We start from the raw sequence: 22,627 nt of genomic DNA on the forward strand, positions 1-22,627 counted from the left end.
CAAGTCAATAAGACAACCAACTTGATGCGCAATGCTCAGCTAAGAGCAAACTAGATGTTCTAGTAGTTAAAAAAAATCTGTCTAGACAGTAATGCCACAAGAGTGCAGACCACAGACCAGAATAACAGGCACACTAAGCCTTTACCAGCAATTGGCCAGAGGCTACCCTCTCCTCCCACAAGAGTGTAGACTGCAAACCTTCTTAATGTAAAATAAGTAGTCTGAAGCCCAAGTGCTTAAAATCAGAACTAAGACACTTTTACAATAACAGACACAATCAGCCTTCAACCAGTAATTCCCTAATTAGAAGGGTGTAAGCTACTTCCCCTGCCACAAGAGTGTAGACCACAAAACTTACTTATGTACGATAACTAGTCTGAAGCCCAAGTGCTTAAATCAAAACTAAGAGGCTTAGAATAGCAGTTATAATTTAATCATGCTAATAACAAGTAGTAATAAATGCAGTAGATTAAATGCAAAGGAACACTTTAAGAACACGCAGCAAAAAGCTAAATAAAATAATAAAAGGAAGAAGCACAGATACAGCAAAAGCAGCTGAATAAAGTGCATTTTTAGTAAGTGGGAAGGGAGGAAACAGAAGATAATTCAAGTTTAAGAGACTAAGGGAGTGGGCCTTCCCAGTTGATCTGTCAGTACTCAATGGAATGAGCTGATGATAGGACTGGGAGGAGTGTTTAAAATCAGATTTATCATAGGGACGGGCAACTCAAAAGCCACCAGGTGAGAAAAATCAAATGCAGACAGAGATCGTCAATAGTCAGGCAGAGAACAGCAAGTCAAACAAACACCAAAGCTAAATAAAGATACCTCTAAATATCTCCAGTTAAATGAGGAATGCTATTTCTCAGCTCTTCCCACTAATTAGCTGGATTCACTGTCTGCAAAGGAATTCTTTTCTAACTAACCCTGGACAAGACCTGTTAAAATTCCAAAAGAACAAAAAAACGCAAAACAATACAAAATGCAATATAAGACTAAGATAAACAATAGAAATAAGCAAACCTTAAATTAATAACTTCAATTCAATGTACAAATACATGGAGTCATCATCAGTCCTGTTTTTCAGTCGAGGTAACAGGTGGGACATGTTGATAATATGTAGTACAGCTTTGCTATTAAATTAAAATGATTGTGTGTACTTTTGGTGAGACTAAACAATAAGGCTATATTATGATATATTATGTAATTCAGTATGTATTTATTTATTTATTTATTTATTTATTTATTACATTTGATGTTCAACAAATCAAGTTTTTAAAAACTTTTAATACTTACATAAACAGCAACTAGAACAGCAGCTTTACAGAATTCAGCATATGTCTGTGACCAAGTCATTCCTGTGCAGAGGGATCTTAAAAATCTGCAAGAAAAATAGATCAATTGCGGCATTTTTAAGGCTTTCTATATCTGTGAAGACAGCAAATAATATAGATAGATAATAGATAGATAAGTAGGTATAAATATACCAGGTTGCGGGAAACTTACTGACATAGCCAGCAGCTGCACACGTGCAGAAGAGATGCTTGGATAGTTTGTAGCTGATTTTACACAGTCCACCCTGCAATCTCATAAATGATCAAAATTGGCGAACCATTACTAAAAGGTCCACTTATCTTCTATGCAGTTAACTATATACAATTCTGAATGACTGCTGTTGTGAAGACTGCAAAGAAACTCCCACATTGACTCTGCATAGTTGGCAGTATATAAAATCAGCTACAAACAGTGCAAGAATCTGTTTTCAACATGTGTAGCTGCTGGCTACATTTGCAAGTTTTCCAGCAACCTTTTCATAAATTGATGGTGAGCATCAAGTTGTACCAGTACAACGAGATATTTTGACAAGAATTTGTGCATGCTTGAGCTCACTCCCACTAACAGCTTATAGTAACTCTGTCAGCACTATTATACTTTGAAGGTATCCTCTTATGGGCAGCAGGTTTATGCGTTTGTAAGACAATTGCAAAGTGACCAAAAAAGGTGTGGATTTGCATTTTATTAGGCAAGTGAATCACAAAGGTAGGAATAATACCTAATTTACGTAGTCACATTGAATGTTTTGCAAACATTTCCTATTTATATTTCATTATATACCCATCTGCCAATGTAGTTCTTTTCAACTTTCCCACTGTTATGCATAAGTGCAGCTTCAAATTTGAGTTGCATCTCATTAGTGCACATGAATGCTGTGCATTTGGCTAATAGCTATGAATAGCACCCTTTGTTTAATTAATTCACCAGTGGAAGCACTGGTGACCAGATGCTTTGTATTGTTTTTGTTCATGTATTCCTGAGAGAGATTTTTCTTCTTGAAAAATACTTTTTATTTCTGAGACTGTAGCAATGAAAGGAGCATTTTAAAACTGTCAGCCCTAGAAAGCTGGATTGGGTACCTGAGCCAAGTATTGCTGCTGATACACCTAAAGAAATGCATAACTTATTATACTGGAAAGTGAATTTATCATGTTTATTTCACCTGTCTCTCTTCCTCATACGTCATAATCTATGACACTGAATAATGCCTAAGATCTTCATTATATGTTAAGATAGTGCAGTACTTTTTTCTTAAATAGTGCAATGGTTTAATGCTGACTTTTCCTGTGATAAAGGTGCAGGACTTGAAGCTTTTCCCCCTTTGTTATTTTCCAATACTTTATTGGATTAAAGTTTTTTTTTTTAAATAAAATCCTTGATGTCTAGTTGTGGCACAGAGGACTAATAACCTTTGTAGCAATTAAAAGGGTACAGGATTGGAACCCTTTTAGTGCCTTTAAAGCACACTACTTATAGGGATTGGGTAAGTCAGCCTTTTCTCCACTGTAGTGCAATCTCAGAGTTGGGTATGTATAATTTGCAGGGGATGTGGGGGGTGCAGGGGGGCTTGCCCCCTGCAAAAACTTAGATTTTTTTTTTTACATTCAAGTTTTCCGAAAGTTGAACATATTTTCTCAGCAATATGAATTTCAAGCTTCCAAAAACTTGATAATATGATATAAATCCATATATGTATATACTTACACAGAATCTGAGATTGCACAAAGAAAAAGGAGAAAGTAAGGAAAATGCTACATTCACTTTCTCACTCTTCTTCAAGTCCAGCTGCATGTACACCAGTGATCATTGCAGTGGGACCACCCAGCTAACAAGCTGCTAAAAAATATTACTATGGAAAGGGTCTTATTTCAAAGGTATGTAGCTAGAGTCTACTCAGTTGTGCAGTTATGTGGGAAATCCCTTTGAGGAGTGTGAACAGTGTCACTGGGATAGTATCAGCCACAAATGTCATAGAGGCCACAGGATCCAGAGAGAACAGTGCACTTTGTACAGTATTTTCAAGAGATAATTCTGAAGCTGAAGTAACAGAGTTGCTGCTATGACAAAATTTAGGGATGACGGTGATAAGAACATTAACGAGACTATGCTGGGTTCACTGTTTGGTTATTTTGACAGTAACCACAAGTGAAATTAAATGCACATGATAGATGATGCAAATGACTGGTAGGGGCAGCCGTGGTGGTGCAGCGGTTAGCATTGCCGCCTCACAGCAAGAGGTTCTCCGGTTCAATCCTTGGCTGGGGTGCCTTCTGTGCGGAGTCTGCATGTCCTCCCCTTGGTCGCGTGGGTTTCCTCCGGGTGCTTCAGTTTCCTCCCACATCCCAAAGACATGCTGTAGGTGGATTGGACACTCTAAATTGGCCCTAGGCATGAGTGCGTGCATGTGTGTGCCTTCTGTGGAAGGTTGAGTGCCGGCTGGCAACTTGACACTGTAAAACTCCACTGCCAGTCATGAGCGGACAGGTGATCTGCTGTAGCAACCCCTAACCAGGGAAAGCTGAAAGAAGAAGAAGATGATGATGCAAATGACTGGTGCAATTCCAATTAATTCCTTGGTACTCTGAATACTGAGGTTTTATCCTTCAGGCAGGAAGAATCTTCCTATAATTACATGACAACCTTGCTCTCCTCAAAGTTATTTGCAATATCAGGTGAGAACAGACTAGCTCTATTGTAAGGGCTGTCTTTACTTCATTAAGGAAACCTTAGATGCTGTACTTAAAATTTGTTTGATGTTAGTTGCCTTCTGTTGCTCTGTTTTAAACTGCTGTAGTATACACTGGCACTGTCAAAATGGGGAGGACAATGATATCATGCCAGCATGTACTTTACTGAATGGTGGATACCACCTTTTTCTTAACAGCAACACTTTTCTTTATTTTGTACTGAATGCAATAAACAAATAAGTCACTACAGAGGACCAGCTGAAAATTGATCATTTTTAGGAAAATTGTATTATTGTCTCACTGTTATATATATATATGTATGTATATATATGTATGTATGTATGTATATATATATATATATATATATATATATATATATATATATATATATATATATATATATATATATATATATATATATATATATATATATTTATATGTGTACATACATATATATATATATATATATATATATATATATATATATATGTGTATATGTGTACATGTATATATATATATATATATATATATATATATATATATATATATATATATATATATATATATATATATATATATATATATAGATATATATATATATATATATACATATACATATATGTGTAAATATATATGTAATATATATATATATATATATATATATATATATATATATATATATATATATATATATATATGATATTACTTCACTTTCACGTCCTGGCTGTCACAGACACAAAGCAATATTTGTTGTAAGAAGCAAGAGAATCATTAGAACTTCCAATGTTTTGAACAAAGGGAGCACAAAAAGGAGAAACAGAGGAGACAGAAACACAAGAATGCACTAAAGAGTTAATATATATATATATATATATATATATATATATAGAGATAGATATATAGATAGATAGATTATACCCAGGACCTTTGATCTGTTTTTTTAATGATCATCTTTCTTTTATTTTAGACTGTGCTATGTGAAATTGAAACTGTTAATGATTGCCATAGAATACAAGTCAGACAAAAGAGAAAGCAGGTATGTAGCCCATTCTTTAAACAAAACTGATATATCCTACATTTCAAGATTAGTGATTTTAATACTGCTTCACTTATCTTACCAAATGTGATGGAAAATTTTGTTTTCTTTCTGCAGCTGAGTGTCATGTTTTACATTTAATCCTTTCACTGTTGTTGGCATGGGTGTCCAGGCTTCCTGGTCCATTCAGCACCATCTCCACACAAAAAGTCCAAAGTGAGTTTATAAGTTGGCTTGTCTGACCTGCTGCCTCCCATTAATGGAGGCATGGCAATAAATCTAATGGGAGCAGGTAGTGGGTTCTGAACTGATGTGTCAAACGAATAGAACTTGACCAGTATCATTTGCCCTGGATTAACGCATTGGAATTTAAAACTTCCTGGCCAATGCTTGTATCAGTGTTAGGTTTCCCATTTAGTGTTTTGCTGTAGAACATGTATCTGAATAGCTGCAACTTGTAAATCTGAATGCATGTGCTATCATGGCTGGGTGTGTATTGCCAAATGTATGTTTGCATTTCTGTCTGTTATTTCTGTGTTACATTTGTATGTGTGTTGTATTTTGTATATGCCCACACATGGATATACATATATAGTTATTGTAACCTTTGATGACATAGAAACACATCTTCATAACAAAGTATAAATACTGAGAATATCTTCAGGATGATTACAGAATCCAAAATCACCTACAGGTTGATTACATCACAAGTATTTACTTGTTACAGAGCCCAGAAGACCATTAATTCCCAGTTGTCCAAAGCATTGTTAGGTTAAGTAACTTGCTCAAGGTTAGACAGTAGGTAGAGAAAAGCTGATGGAATCAAACCTTTAGCGCAGGAAGCATCTCCTTAACAGCTCATAGTCTTAATCCTCTGCTAAATAGTTGACTTATATATTTTGTGTACAGTATATGCTGTTTGCATGCTTGGCTGTACATTTTTGAATGAAAATATAGATTCACCATAGCAAAATCAACAAAGCAAGTCACATCTGCATTTTCATAAGTTACACTGTAAAATACAAAAAAATAAAAAATAAAAGGAAATATATAATCCAAGTACATAAAACCCATACACACTAAATGCAACCAGAAAATAAAAGTACAAAAAAAAAGTTAGGTAATTCTTCCACACACTAAAAAATAAATAAACTTAATCGACTAACAGAGTTTCCCCCTCTAAAGTTAAACCCAGAACACAAATGTGTCAAAGAAAACCCAAAACAGTAAGAAATGCTAAAAAAAACATAATGCTTAAAAGTAAAATAAACAAGTAAACCAGCAAACTGTAAGACAGGAAGAACAGCTATAGAAAACACATTAAAATTTATTTTACAAAATACAAATAATGGAATATTTAACAGCAAAAATGCCAGCACATATAAAGAGAAGAAAGTCCAAACCTGCATAAAAACAGGATAAATGTAATACATGGACTCCTGAAGTGTATAAAAGAAATAGCTGGTATCGTGGAGTGTCAGAATTTGATTTATGGGATGTGGCTGCGCCATTAATCTCAAAACTTTTCTCAAAACACAGGTAGCAGATATTTCATACGTATATTATTTGTTACACCTCAGAGACACACACACACACACACACACACACACACACACACACACAGACACACACACACACACACACACACAGACACACACACACACACACACACACACACACACACACACACACACACACACACACACACACACACACACACACACACACACACATATATATTAGTGTGCACATAGATACCTCAGTAAAAAATAAATGCTGGAGGCAGCTGCTGTCTTTTTAAGAGCAGTTTATTTACGTGGTGAATGAATAAAGCAAAATAAAAGAAATATGCAACTCTCAGACACTGGAAATGAGTCACACTTATTTGAGAAAATATTGTTCAGGTCAGATGCAGTATTATTTCAGGTTCATATTCAGCATTCTCTTACATACATGGCTTTATCTAGTGCAGTTCAAGACAGATGCATTCCTTTACATATATGGTTTTGGATTGCTGGCTAGAAATAGTCAACAGTACTTAACCAAGGCTACAGAGATGGAGGTAAGTGTAAGTATCTTCTCTTTTCACCTCCATATATGCAGGGACAGACATTTTAGATATTTCTCTATAGGATGACAGCTTCTGTGCCTCACAATATCCCTCCTTCTGGTATATGTAAGTCCTTTCAGAGTAACCTCCCTGGGACATTTACAGTCCCAGAGATCATGAATCTGCTGATGACAGAATTCTAGACTTTTAACAGCCTTGTTTGCAGCTGTCTGTTGTAAAGTTTCTGCCTAGTTCTGACCTGTCTGCCTGTAAGTTAACACTCTTATAAGCATAGTGGTCAGAAGCCATAAATATGCCACGTGATCCCCCAACCCAGCATGTACCCATCAGTTTGAGCCCTAACAGATGTGTTGTAGGATGAGTGCCCAGTGAGATAACTTTGGGTTGGTATCTTTTTCCAAGTAGAACCTTTGAAGGGGGTATGATCTGTAATGAAAACTCCTTCAGTAGGCAGCAATTATGGATGCTGAGGGCCCACTTTCATCTTGAATATCATTATAATATTAGTGTGTAGTTTATAGTTGTATTATTAGCTAGCTGTTTTAGATTGTGCTGTTCTTTAGACTGTTGACACCATTGTGTTTTCTTATTAGAAATAGTAGCAACTCTTTCTAGAGTGTACTGCAGTTCCAGTGTGCCTTTGTTTCTAGTGGTTAGTTATATTTGTTACCTTAGCTAACTTAATTATGTATGATAGTCAGGGATTCAAAAAGTATACTAACAGTGGACGCAAATGTTCTCCTCAGGATCCCCAACAAACCTGTATCCAGACTATGCTACTCAATTTAAGGGTTAAGAACACAGTAAAACTCACAGAAAAGCACAGATTAACCACTTATGGACAAAAACAGAACTCACAGTATGAAAAATACAGTTAAACAGTAATGAATTGCAATAAATAGCAATGAAATACAGTTAAACAGTAATGAAATGCAGTTAATCAGTAAATTGCTTTAAAACAGTGCAAATGTGATAAATTAGCTGTAAGGCACAGATAAAAATGATAGGCAAGTGCAAATGCAATAAAATAAATGAAAATAAATGAAAAACACTTAGATTGGTCGTGGAGCCTCAGGAATTTTGCAAAATGTCCCAGAGATGATGCACCTCAGCAGAGCCTGGTTCAGATAACTTTGGTATGGTCCAAAAATGTGTGCAAGGGGCCACTGATATGAAAACAGCCCAAAGGGAGCCTTAATCCACCACTGGCCAGATGCATTTTCTTTGAATGTGGGTTTCAATGCTGTTTCAGTGAATGTGAATTTCAAAGGCAGAGAAGTTTTCATGCTAAGACTGTTTCATTCTGAGACACTATTGGTTTGTTTAGCAAATGTCTATCAGGTTTTGTAGTATAAAGTTAGAAATAAAAGTTATAAATTAAATCCAAATATCTGTAATCATTGTAGAAGTAAAGCAGAAAACAGTATGCACACTGAGAGTTTTGAACAGGGTTTATGGCAACTGGGGAGAAACAGCCAAGTAATGGGACACTGGAATGGGGGGGGGGGGGCAGTTGACCCAAACACATTTGCATACCACCACATTTTTGTTTACAAGAAAAAGCACTGTATATGAGGGATCAGAGACAAAAAATAAAGTGGGAGGGTTCCTCTCTAATAAGTTGTGTCTGAATAGAGGAAATATGTAAAGGTATCCTCTTTCCCCTTTGTTATTTGAGTTGTATATAGAACCATTGGCAAAGAAAATAAGAGGCTCAGAAATTCGAGGATATAACTAGTATGGTGGTCAAGATAAAGTAACTTTATTTGTAGACGGTGTTATTTTGTACCTTGTGGAACCAGAAAAGGACACCTCAGTGTTGTGTAATGTTCTGAGACAGTTCTAGTTTTTTTTTTTTCCCCAGGATATAAAATTAATTAAGATAAAAACAAAGGATATAGCTATAAACTTTGTACCAATATATGAATTGGTCCAGCAATACTCATGTTTGTGGGGACATGATAAAATGAAATATTTAGGAGTATGGATTAAAAATGATTTCGCTATGGCAGCTAAGAATATGTGGGAAGAGACTAAACAAAAGATAATCCAAAAATCGAGAAACTTGAATTTCTTGGCTATTGATATGGATAGCAAGATGCAAGCAGAAAGAATGTTTTTAGTTCCTTTAGTTTGACAGACAGGTCAGGCATAATTTTATCAACCAGTGGTGAAGTTGTGGACAGTAATTAATAGTTGAAGGATTTTATTTTGGAGGGGAAGAGGCCAAGAGTCAAGGGAGATAAGTTGATCTACCCAGCAAAACAAGGAGGTTTAGGATCATCTGATTTGAAGGGATATTTTAGAGCTACGCAGTTAAGGCTCTTATACATCACAATCAAAAAGCTACAATTCAAAGTGGAAAGGCATGATGATGAAGCAGGGGGTTATTCAAGAAATAAGGAAATAATCGGATTTTGGATGCAGATCCTTAAGGAGACTAAAAATCATACATAATATCATATTTCCACAAAGAACACACAGGGTAACTCCAAACCAAATGTCCACAAAGAACACACTGGGTAACCCAATTGTCCACAAAGCACACACAGGGTTCCAAATGTCCACAAAGCACACACAGGGCCCAAATGTCCACAAAGAACACACAGGGTTCTGTGCCCCCCCATGCAGAAACATACCTTACATTTTTAGAGTTTTAGAGTTTTAAAAAGGAAGATAGGAATAAATGCCCTCTCTCCCCAACCTGGGAACAAGTCAAACCAAACAAATAGTATAAGGTACAGCATTAGTCAGGCCTATTTTTAATAGTAACTCTCAAGCAACCAGAAACTACAGTTATCCAGCATCTACCAATCCCCATGGGTGACAGTTAGCTGAGAGTTTACTGTAGAATGGAAGAGGTCAAGAAGACATTTGGTTTGCAGGCTAGTGATTGCCTTCCCTATTAGGGACTGATATCAGACTATAGGCAAAGAGAAAGGAATAGGGGATCGTAAATTAAAGACTTGCATTGGTTTAATTTTTAACTGAATCTAGATTAGAAACTGCTATTACAAAAGAGATATTTAGTAGGGCATATAAAATGTTGCATGATAATTGTAGGAATCAATAAGAAGAGCTCAGAAAAGATTGGGAAAAGAGATTAGATAGAAAATTCATAAAGAAACAATGGGAGCACATATGTATGACTCACAAATATGCAACAAAGTCCAGAAGATTTAGGATTTTTGCCTGGAATTTTTTTGCATAGATACTTTTATACCCCAAACAGACTCCAAATAATTTTTCCTCAGGTAGATGGCAAATGTTGGATATGTGATGGGGAAGAAAGAAGTATCTGGGAATATATGATTTATGAGTGTAATGATTTGGCAGACTTTAAATTTCACTCAAGAGTACGCTGTCTGGAATACTGGGCAAGCAAATGAGTGCAACTAAGGAAGTGATTTTTTTGAGTTGGGATACAGGATCTGAATTTCCTAGGCATAGTAAGACCTTGTTAAGTGTAATTCTCGTGGCTGCCAAAAAGCAATTACTAGAAAATGGAAATCAAAATCTAAACCAACTATACTTGAAGCAGTGAATATTGTAACAGAGGTAAGAGACCAGGAAGCTGGATCTTTGGGAAAGGGTAATAGCAAATTTCATAGATTGAAATGGAAACTGGGAGCAACACATGCAGAAAAAAAGTTTTGGAGGTGGAATAGGGTTTAAGGTAAAACAGGACTTTAGTAACTTATGTGATGTAAAGATTGTAGGATATATAGAAATAAATAATACCAAAAGAACTGGAAAGCCGCCGAGTAGAGTGCAATCACTAGTGAATCTTGTAAATCTTGTAACTAGTAACGAACAGTGACACCGTCAACGTACATAAACGCTTTTATTTAAAAAAATCCACATGCGTTTTCGTCCCTTCATGCAGGACTTCATCAGATAAAATAACACAAAAACTTGTTCACATTTATATTTAACATTCAGGTTAGTTAACCTATGAAAGCATACTAATACATAGAAATGTATATGTAAAAATCTCCCTCTAGTGTCCGAAACCTGTAATACCTAATAATAAAAATACACCTTACAAATAAACTTTCTTTTCTAAATATGTAAATATAAATACTTAAATGTATAAATATATAAATATAAATATAAATATAAAAAATTTATATGTCAATATAAAACCTCATTAGGTAAAACAGGACTTCAGTAACTTATGTGATGTAAAGATTGTAAGATATATAGAAATAAATGTGATATATAATATTTCTGTGAGTGTGTTAATATGGTTTGATTACTTTAATATAAATTTAAGTTTGCCTGTGTCACAGGTGATAATTCAATAAAGGTGTTTAAAAAGATCAGAATATATGCTACCACTCATTTCCATGCCATTACCCCAAAGTCCCATACTACTATAAACTACAGAAACTAAAATACTCAGATTTATGTATGTGTCTGGTAATAGACAACACCACTATACCATACTTTCAAGATGTCACTGACTCCCAGTCTCAACTACAGCAACCCTGTTCTTAAATAGCTTCAAAGTCAAATTACTTAAAAAAATACTGTCCCACAGAGACAGAGAACAGACCTATTTACTTAGATGTTTTAAGGCAATTTCCATAGCTAGGCCCCCATATATATTTGCTAAAACTGAAAAAGCCATAATTAAGATAGTTCTGACTTGTTGGAACACTATTCCACAAAATATCAAGAAAAGCAGCAAACTGATTGCATTCTAGAAAGAAATGAAATCACACCTGAAAAAAAATCCATGTGATTGCTTCAGGGACATCTTTTCATCACAAAGGATTATACAAAATAAATACATTACCATTGGTTTGGGTACTTGCAATGACTCATCCACTGTACCCCAGCATCATACATGTATATAATATACATTAACTGATTCATTATTTTTAATGTAAATAGCTTGCCTTGCACTACTCTTTCTTCCTTCCTTCCTCTGTAACTATTGCTACATGTACTGTAACATATGCTGCTGTTACTGTTGTGTCACAGTGTCTCTGCATTGCTGCTGTACGTTTGTGTGAAATTTTACAATTCCCCTTTTGCCAAGCCATATTTTGAAATGTCTGTGCTTTTTATTACTATCATACTTGAGTGTATGTAAGCATGCATATATTTGACTTATGCCCTGTAATTACTTTCTTGCATTGTAAGAGTACTTATATTATTTTGAGTTGTTGTAAATTATGTTTGCTTAAGCTCTGTACTTGCCTAAATGGTGTAAGTCATGACAGAAAAGGGCCCTTGTTCCAGGTTAGTCATTCTATCCAGAAATGCAAATAAATAAATAAATACATTTTAGATGATCTGTTAAAATAATTTAGAGCTTTCCTGACAACTGGGAGTTGCTCCAGGGGTTTCACAGCCATATCATTAATTAGGTAATTTATGTAATCCTGATTTATATTTTTAAAACTGCATATATCTGTGAATCTGTGCTTGCACTGAAGTTTACCTTGCATCCAAATCAAAAATGTAGGGTGATGGTCTATGATGGAGGCTGCTAAGACTTCATCAGAGGAAATGTTATTCTTATTTGATATTATAATCCAGCCTGATATACTTGCTGTTGTACAGTCTACTCTGAGCAGAGCGATGCTACTTAGGTGTTTGTTTTTTGCAATCTGCTACATCTCCTGCTCCTTTATGTGACATATTGTTATGTAATACACTGTAAATATTCTGTAATCAACAGGTTTTATTTTTTCTTTTCTTATATTTTTGAGCTACATTTCAATGATTACTAAAATGTCAGGATTATAGAAGTGAGCAAAAATATGGAACTGTTTGATTTTATTGCATATACTTTTATTGTTAAGACTTATTAATTTTATACTTTTTATGAAAATCCAAGGGTGTTTGCTGGGTGGTAGTAAGATGATATTGGCGAATGGGGAGGGAAAGCTTGACACCATTACTTGATTATCAGGAAAGAAGAATGAATGGACCAGAATTTACATGGATATCTCTTGCAAGCTTTGGGGTGGTATAGAACCACAATTTGAATAGCAGTGGGATGTATTTATTGTAGGTATTTGTTTTCCTGTCAGTACTTTTTTATTGTTGAAGAGGCAGCAATATATGTGTTGTTGAAGTCTGCTGCATTTAATAAAATGTAGTGCATTGTTGTGATGTCTGTTGCATGGCATGTTAGAATGTTAGAGCAATTAGATCAGTTAGTAGTATTAAAGGGGGCAGCTGGGTAGTTATATTTCTGAATCTAGGTCCATTGCCAATGAGGAGCCACAGCTTGAGCAAAAGGCACAACTATGTTAAAAAAAGACCTATCAAAATATACAGAGGTAAAATTAATAGAAAATTATATCCTGGAAGAATAAAATACTGAGATGCTGTCAATGCAAAATTACAATCAGGAGCACAAAATGCAGCAATACATAAGATATACTGAAATAGTATGTAGTAAAAGGAGATGTCATGTCTGAATATAATTCCAAATATAGGACTTAAGCAACAGAGTATTCTTACAGTATAAAGTGTCTAAAAGCTGTGGAGAGCACCCTAGCCTTACCTGGTTAGTCATCCTATCATACATTCAGACCCCAAACTGTGAGAACAAAACCAAAGAAGGTGGAGTTTCAATATATATTAAAGACACACACACAACTCCAGGCTGGTCAAACAGTATGATGCACAGGGGACAACCCTTTACCCTGACCGAGGGCAACTTTAACCACCCAACCATAGACTGGAAAAACTGCTCATGCCAGAACACAAATGCCCAGAGATTCCTCGATTTTATCAATGCAAATGCCTTGGAGCAGCTAGTCGATACCCCCACAAGAGGTAATAATATCTTGGACTTGGTATTAACCAACATGAGTAACCACTGCAGCACCCGTACAGTATCATCCTCCCTCGTAAGATCCGACTATAAAGCGGTCACTTTTGAAGTCACCATATCCCCTGACCTCTCTGTACCAAGGATCAAACAAAAAAACTTCTCCAAAGCTGATTACAACCTCCTGAGGGATGGTATAAACAGCTTCACAGCCATCTCTCCATCTGTAGAAACTGGCACCATTGTCCAAATCCACACCAAAGTACTACATGACCATTTATATAGATGCATGGAATCAGGAATACCCGACAGGACAAAATCATCCTCTGCTAGGAAGAGTAAACCTGTCTGGTGGACATCGGCAGTAAATAAACATATTTAACAAAAGGACAAAATTGCTGTCCAGAACCAAGAAGGAGCAGGTGCATAAATGGAAGCAATTTCTCCTTATCCTGAACAAGAAAATAAAAGCACTAGTGAAATCCTCTAAAGCCAAATTGGCCATATCTATTAGAGGTAATCATAACGCCTTCTTCACCTATGTCTGCAATCTCAAAAGAAGCACCCAGATCTGTTCAGAACTGGTGGTCAAGGACACCACGTACACAAATGCTGTAGATATAGCCAACCTACTCGCTGACAGATTCAGCAAAAACTTCACCCCTCTGCCCCCCCATCAGTAAATCAGGACATCCCCAGTACCTTCCCCCCTCCCCTTATCTCTAGGGAACAGGTCATCACTGCCCTCTTAAAGGCAAAAAAATACAGTCTCCATGGAACCCAATAACATCCCAGGCTGCATCCTACATGAACTTAGGCATGAACTTCCAGCACCAATAGGCACCCTATTCAACCAAAGCCTGAGTACCAGCTTTGTCCCAGCCAAGTGGAGGACAGCCACTGTCATCCCTTTACACAAAGATGGAGTGTCCACTGATCCGGGATATTATAGACCCATCAGCCTAACTAGCCTAATCTGCAAGGCCATGGAACTGATTATCATGGACCGCATTAACAGGGACATTGGCAACCTCCAAACACTTGACCCCACACAGTTTGGCTTTGTCAAGGGGAGGTCATGTCTGTTAAATCTGGTCAACTTCTTTGAGACCAAAGCCATGGATGAGGGGAAGACAGTGCACATCACCTACCTTGACATGCCAAAGCCTTCGACACTATTCCCCACTCGGGCATAATAGATAAACTCTCTCAACTAGGCATCAATCCATATGTTACCAGACAGATAGCAAACTGGCTCACTGATAGACCCCATCAAATCAAAATAGGGGAAACCACCTCAAGCAGTAGACTCATAACGAGCAGCATACCCCAGGGATTAGTCTTGGGGCCTCTGTTATTCGGGATATACTTTTCTGAGGTGCAGGCCAAAACCAGTGGGCTATGGCTGACTGAGTTTGCAGATGACTGCAAGCTGGGTGCAGTCATCAAATCCCCAAGTGATGTGGATGTCCTCCAAGAGGGTCTCACCCAAAATAAATGACTGGTGCCAGAAACATGGCCTCAAGCTGAATGCCAAAAAATGCATCATCATCATCCCCTTTGGGGAGAATGATGTCCCCACATATTATCACATAAATAACAACATCCTAAGCACAGAATCAGTTGTGAGGGATTTGGGCACCCAGGTTGATAACAACCTGACTTTTGACCACCATGTTGCTTCCGTTGTACATAACACTTTCTACATGGCCCACCTCATAAGTAAGGGTATCTCATCCAAGGACAAGGAGGTCATAACATCCATATATTCTTCCCTTATAAGGCCAATTATTGAGTATAATGCCCCCTTCAGCATGTACCTCGCAAAGCACATGCAGCAGCTGGAGAGACCACAGAGGTTCCTCACCAGGAGAATACAGGGCCTCAAACATCTACCCTACACAGATAGGCTAAAAGCCCTGTCCTTCTACTCAGTTTCATAGAGACTCCTCAGAGTTGACCTCTGTTTGGCATACAAAGCAATCTCAGACCCCACCTTGATGGAACTGCTGCCTATCCACATGTCAAGCTCCACTCGTAACCCACACGCAGGACCTCAACCTGGTCTGTGACATCAATAGGACTTGTTGGCGGGACAAATTTGTGTCCCAAAGACTTCCCCATCTGTGTAATAGTTTCCCTCTCCACATCAAGCAGAGTACCTTAGTATCCCTTTTTAAGTGCGGCCTGGATAACTAGATGGGAAACAGAAAATACAGCCCTGGGATTCCACCTGTGTCCCTGCTGGACAGGGGCTTTGGGTGCTGACTTGTCTAAACATGGGTAAACTCTTGACTAGACTTATAAGGGCCTCAGGGCCAATAGCCTAGTAACTTCCTATGATCCTATGAACTGAGACTAAATGTGGTGTGCACATACATGTAGCTGATCCCAAGTTCTGTTTTCAAAAGTAAGAAACCTTTAAAGTGAGGATAAAGTGAATATGAATAGACTTTAGTCTTTCACGCTAAGATAAAAATAAAATAATAAGAACAATCTGTAGTTCTGATAAAAACAGTTGAGTATAGTGAGAATGAAAGGAGCAAGGCCTATTAGTAATTAAAACCAGGTAGCAGCAAACAGAGACCCAAGTGAATAAAACCATTCAACAAATACACCTCAATATACAAAAAATAAGCTGTCATGGAGAGTGCTCTAACAGCTGTGAATAAATGCTTTCAAATACCAAATAGCATAACTGTGTGCAACTAAAATCTTCCAAGCATACATATTTATACAGTTGTCTAAATATATTTTTCCAAGCAACTGTGTGTGTGTATGTGTGTGTGTGTGTGTGTGTGTGTGTGTGTGTGTGTGTGTGTGTGTGTGTGTGTGTGTGTGTGTGTGTGTGTGTGTGTGAGAAAGTATATGCATGCATGTATGCACATTCTGTGCTGTGAAGGCAAAAGTGCCATTAGGCACTAAAAATCTTTTTATTCTTATTTCCACTGTAGTCATGATGTGGTTATTTGCTTTCTTTTCTGATCTAGATCTATCCTATTGCATTTCCTAAGTCTGCAAACTGTGATAAGCCCAGTGTATCTAACATATCTTATTATGACCCATGAGGGCTGTTTAAATTAAATCCTCTAGTCTGTTTCCCCATTATGAAATCATGACAAGCCTCACTACGGCAAAGCTTTTTGTGAGTAGTTTGGGGTCTGCATATTGTGGTCTGGGTCACTGTTTCCCACAAAACTGGTCATTCTGTTGCCTTAGTCACACTCGTCTCATTCCATCTGGATTGTTGTCTTAGTGAATGGTGTGCATAGGCAGTGTAAATATCATTCATGATTTATTTTTTATTTGGGGTTTTAGAAGGTGGTTTTCATCAACATGTTCAGTCATCCCACTTCCTGCATAGAATTTATGCATAACATTGTTGGGAATAACACTGTTGAAACATCATGATTGTGGAACTGTGTGTGTTAAGCCCAAGTTCCCTTGCATGTACACTGTACAGTCCCATCCTGGTCAGTGGAAGCCATGCTCCAAGGACAGACAAGAACTAGTGAGAAGAATTTAATATGCCAACATTACTGTAGTACATCTAAGAGAAAAAAGTCATACTTTCTGAGTAAAAATGTCTTACCGATTAAAGGTTTATGAATGTGCATATTTATTGTTAGTAATGTAAAGAAATGTTTTGCTGAACTAACAGTGTAAATCTTTTTGCATTTATGTTAATGTAATGCCAAAGCATGTAAATGATTTCTGGCAAACTGTAGTGAATATGTATTGTATTAGTATCACAGTTAATTTGCATATCTTCATTCAAATGACATGAATCTGGTGTTCTCCTAAAATGGTTTAGGAAAACACATTAACTGTTGTAATACAGTCCAAGATCATTTTGTTCACCATATAACATATAAAGATAACTAGTAACATGAAGTACGGCCTTTCTGTCATTTAGTAATATAAACCTTTACCTTGATCCCTTGTTTATCACCTAGTCTTCATCAATCCTATTGTGCAAATGTATCTTCATGTAAATAATCCTTGACAAACTAAGACACCAGATTATAGTCTAAAAAAATTATTAATATTACGTTATGTACCAGTAAGAGATGCAAACTCACATTTACTATTTTGTATAATTAATTGAATTTTCTTGGATCTTTGTGAACAGTAAGTGCTAAATTTGTGACTTCACTGCCTACTTACATTTTGTTAAGATTTTATATCACCATTACTACAAGTAAAGTTTTATCCAACATCTCTTAAGAGACACCTGATGTTTTACAGTGAATAAAATCTCTATCATTTTATTTTGTTTTTACTTGGAATTGGCAACAAACTTGTTATTAAGAAATTTAAACTTCTGTGAAGCATAATAGCCTTAGTGGAGACTTCTGCTGAAGTCTCCATTAATAAATGCATGGTTTCTGAGTGTTAACTACAGTAATTATTCTAACTGCATAGGCACAATCCACTCCCTGTCCTCTCCCTTTTAAGCTGTTGGTTTGTTTTCTGTTCCTGTCAAAGAATCAGTAATAAAATTATAGTACCCTTTTTATGTTTGACTCATTTTGGCAGTTATTTATTTCCTTGTCCTTTGTTTATTTGTCTATGTTTTAAGAAGAAAAAACATTTATGTTGTCTGTTTTCTTCAGAAAAATGGAGATTACTTTTATTAACAGCTGCTGATTCCTTACCAAAGTGTTTGATTTTAAATTTTTTTCTTGTTGTTTGCAGAAGCCGAAAGCGGTATGCCCTCTTCGTTAACTTTCCTTCAATCCTCAACCTTACCTTCACTCCTTTAGATCTTCTAACTTCAGGACTAAATCTCTGATTGCCATCAGTTCAAGAAGATAATATAATTTCCCCATAAAAGAAAAAAAAAATCTATTACATATTTAATTTTTGTTCTTGTGACTGGTGCATTAACTTCTTTGCAGGGAAAAAAATACAGATGTAGCAGATTTTTAACAACTGCAGCACTAGTAATGTAACAGAATGTCGCTTTTTAAAATTAATATTTTCCATTATCCCATATTTCTGCTTTTTATATCCCGACAATGTGTTGTCAGTGTCCGTCAACCTTTTTGCCACCATATTGTCTGAGTTTTACATCCAGCTGGTGTTCCTGTTTTTTTTTTTCAGTGTCTTTCTTTAGAATATGTGTCTTATGGAGCAGTACTTCATGTTTTCATAGTTTCACTTGTCATCAAAAACACAGCACATAACTGTATCACTATCCAAGGGTGAGTGGGGAGGTGCAGCAAACCTAAGCAAAGGCGCTTACATATTGCTAATTGTAATTTAACAAGTAGTTAATTATTTTAAAAACCTAGATTGAATTCATTTTTGTACAGTCTTTTTCTTCTGCTGGCATGTTGCTGCTTTTTTGCCCTTTATAATATGATACAGTATATATACCTTTATTTTGTACCCCCCATTTTGTTGTTTTGCTTTGAATGAGATGAAAAGGCATGGGTATTTGCCAACTTTTTTGCATACTTTTTTATTTGACTCTTGATTGTTTGATGCTCCAGAATTTACGAGAACTCGCCATTCAACTTCATCTCTGTTTCTCCCTGCTACTCATTAGTCCTCCTTTGTGTGTTCTCTTTCTTTCTGTCATTTTGTGCCTTCATTCGTGTGTGCTTTTGAGTAGATGTGTATTAAGAGAGGTGGCTTCCTGTCAGTTTGCTACAATAAAAGCTAACTGCAGAGAAGTTACTGCAACACTTAGCATCTACATGGGTCTGCTGTGCTTTCTCCTTTAGTTTTGGACTGTTGTCTTTGTAGCTTCTTTGTAGTGATGGCGTGATAGCTGTGCCATAGAGTAAGGCAATATTGTAGAAGTGAATCTTGGTCCCAGTGTTACAAGCGACTTAATCATCTACAGGATTTGCATCACTTTTTGAGTTATTTGAATTGGAAATAATAAAACTGCTTCTCAAACCAAACTTGATCAGCGCATGGTATAACAAACAGCATCATATGCTGATCAATACCCTCAATTCCAATATAAAGGAGTACATGCATTAAACATTCATAGTGTGCCCATGCCTGTACATCTCACGGATAACACCTTAGAAGGGGGTGGGTTTGACATAATGGTTAAGGTCTTCACCTTATTAACACAAAGTTTAGGGTTTATCTTTATCTCAGGTTATTGGCTATGCAGGCTTAAAATGGCCATTCAGGGCAGTTAGCATTCACCTATGAACCTGTAAGAAAAATGTGTGAAAGGCTCTCCAAATTGTTTGCATGTATCATTTCACATAATGTGTGTCACACAACACAGAGGCAAGTTAGCATTTTAAACAGAAAAGTTTAGACTCTGTGTTGGGATAGGAACACACAGGAGAACCACAGAAAATGCAATATTTCTGAGTACTTGCTAAGGTACAGGCTGGCAGATAGTTTGGTTCAGCTCCTTTTAATAGTTAAACCAAAAAAATTCTTGGTATCAACTATTTGTTGTCTGTTTGTCCCTAGCTAGCTACAACTCTCTTATACAATGCTTTGTTCTTTCTGTCTGCTTGGCTAAGTACTGAAGCCTTCTTGAGTTTGCACCTATCCTGCTTGACAGAGTTCTGTAAAAGCTCTTCAACATGATTTCCAAGCAATGCAAACTACAAGAACTGGCTAGCTTATAAAACCCAGCATACAGGGATAGCACAGCAGTTAGACTGTTCTGCATTCCCCAGCAAACAACTTGAACACTAGCATGTCATATGGTCACATCCTTAAGATGTATATGGCACAGCTGAAATGTGGTCAACACATATCTGCTGTTGTAGGCTTTTGAAGCATTTGAGAAAAGGTGCCCCTTCAATCAGTTCTGTCTTATGCAGGCACTCTGCATCTGATGCATTGCTTTGGGAATCAGGATTGAGATTTTCAAATGCTTTTGTGGTGCTTTTTAAATCATGATAGATGCCAATTCCTGTACTCTGGGACCAAGTTCCGTATGTTACTTTTGTTTCTTTGTGGTAGTATTATTTTTCTTTCTGCATGCACTGACTGCATTGTTTCCTTGTAATAGTCTGTTTCAGGCAAAATTCATATATATATATATATATATATATATATATATATATATATATATATATATATATTTAAATATATATGTCTGTGTGTATAATATAGATGTTATGTGTGCATATATGTATATGTATTTTATATATATATATATATATATATATATATATATATATATATATATATGTGTGTGTGTGTGTATATCTCAAGTGTATATATTTTACTCTTCAAGCCATGTGGTTCACCAAGTCTGTAAAGTCTGTAACACAGCCCAGAAGAAAGAAGCATTCAATGGCACATCATCTAATATAAATTTGATATTTGTCTGCAAATTGCATGCCTTTTGTTTACCCTTTTAATTTGACTGTTGCTCTTTTCACTGTATCTTTCATCTGGGCACAGCTGCCATTATCTGTTCTGGTGGCTGTTTGGTGTCATAGTCTCACAGCTGAAGCAGAAAAATAATTGTATTTATTGCTAGAAAAATTGTGTAAAACCAAGTAGTTCTGATATTGCCACTTGTCTCATGTTTTTGTTTTGGCTGATATAAAGTAATCTCTACCATTTAGTTAGCATCTCAGATAAGGCTTGCTTTGGATAAATCCCATGTCTGCTGATAAACAAGAAAATGTAACAAAGTTGTGACTCATGAAATGGATTCTGTGAAGCCATTCCCATAATATTTGTGTCAACTGCTCACTGATGGAACAGTATTAAGGGAATATGCCCTGTGGAGCTGTGATGGGTGAGAAAGAAGACTCTGTCTAAACACAATACAGTATCTCCTTGTCGAATCACGTTATATGTTCCAGGGGCATTTAGTTTAGGAAGCTTCTACAGGAATCTTCTCTAACACCGCCAATCCATAGAAATCAGAGACGGGGGGGGGGGGGGGGCAATATATCTTTGTTTCACTGCATGCACATGGAACTATTGTAATATTAACAGAAAAGCAGGACCTTGCAGCTCCAGAATAAATGAAGTGATTAGTGACATAATTCAATACATTCTACTACCACCTGGCTTCCATACTGACATGATTAAAACTCACACATCTGAGACTGTGCACAATGCATGTAAGAAATGAGAGAAATAAAGATCAGATTTTGAAGGTGGGGTTGAGAATCCTTAGGGGCACTGTGAACTTTGTGCAAAGAAAGTAGCTTAGACTTAATGAAGAGAGTGGGTTCAGAAAAGTTAATACCTGGGTTCAGACTATTTGTTCATGTGTAGTGGGGATGTGATGGGGTATGCAACTTGTCTGTTTTATGCTGTTGTATTAATGATGTAAAATGTCAGGAGTGAAGCTATGTCCTACCGTGCTCTACCCAGAATGTAGGTGTATCTCTTCACCTCTACAGTAGAATATATCTGTCTCCCCACACACCATAGTGGAATATAGGTATCTTACCTTTACCACTATAGGATATGGCTGGTTTACCTCTGTCACTGAACCTATGAATTTTAGGGCACTTTCATATGAAAAGAATCTGTTAAGCAGTACATGCCTCAGTTTATAATAAATAGTTGCAGCAAAACTAATAAGAAAAGTATCTGTTAAGCAGTACATGCCTCAGTGTATAATAAATAGTTGCAACAAAACTAATAAGCCATCTTCACTAGTATTCTTCATTTATTATCTCTCGTTTTCTAGCTCTCTTCACCCTAGTAGGGAGAAAGTTCCCCAAGCAGTCAGGCAGTTGGTT

At 36.5% G+C, this 22,627-nt stretch overlaps 1 protein-coding gene across 32 annotated transcripts in view; it reads left to right on the forward strand.

Annotated features, from left to right (window-relative positions):
* Positions 1–22,627, forward strand: part of KCNMA1 (potassium calcium-activated channel subfamily M alpha 1) — a 4,085,072-nt gene that overhangs the window by 2,433,464 nt on the left and 1,628,981 nt on the right. For 18 of the 32 annotated variants that reach the window (XM_044055788.1, XM_044055796.1, XM_044055806.1 and 15 more), the window contains one exon: positions 4,990–5,058. In XM_044055788.1, the coding sequence (XP_043911723.1) occupies positions 4,990–5,058 (69 nt within the window). Of the gene's footprint in view, positions 1–4,989; positions 5,059–18,623; positions 18,636–22,627 lie in introns of all 32 variants that reach the window. The other 14 variants (XM_044055818.1, XM_044055785.1, XM_044055784.1 and 11 more) reach the window with 1 other exon arrangement.

This window comes from Protopterus annectens, chromosome 14.part0, assembly GCF_019279795.1.
Source record: "Protopterus annectens isolate FY-2018-M chromosome 14.part0, PAN1.0, whole genome shotgun sequence".
NCBI classification, from domain to species: Eukaryota; Metazoa; Chordata; order Ceratodontiformes; family Protopteridae; genus Protopterus; species Protopterus annectens.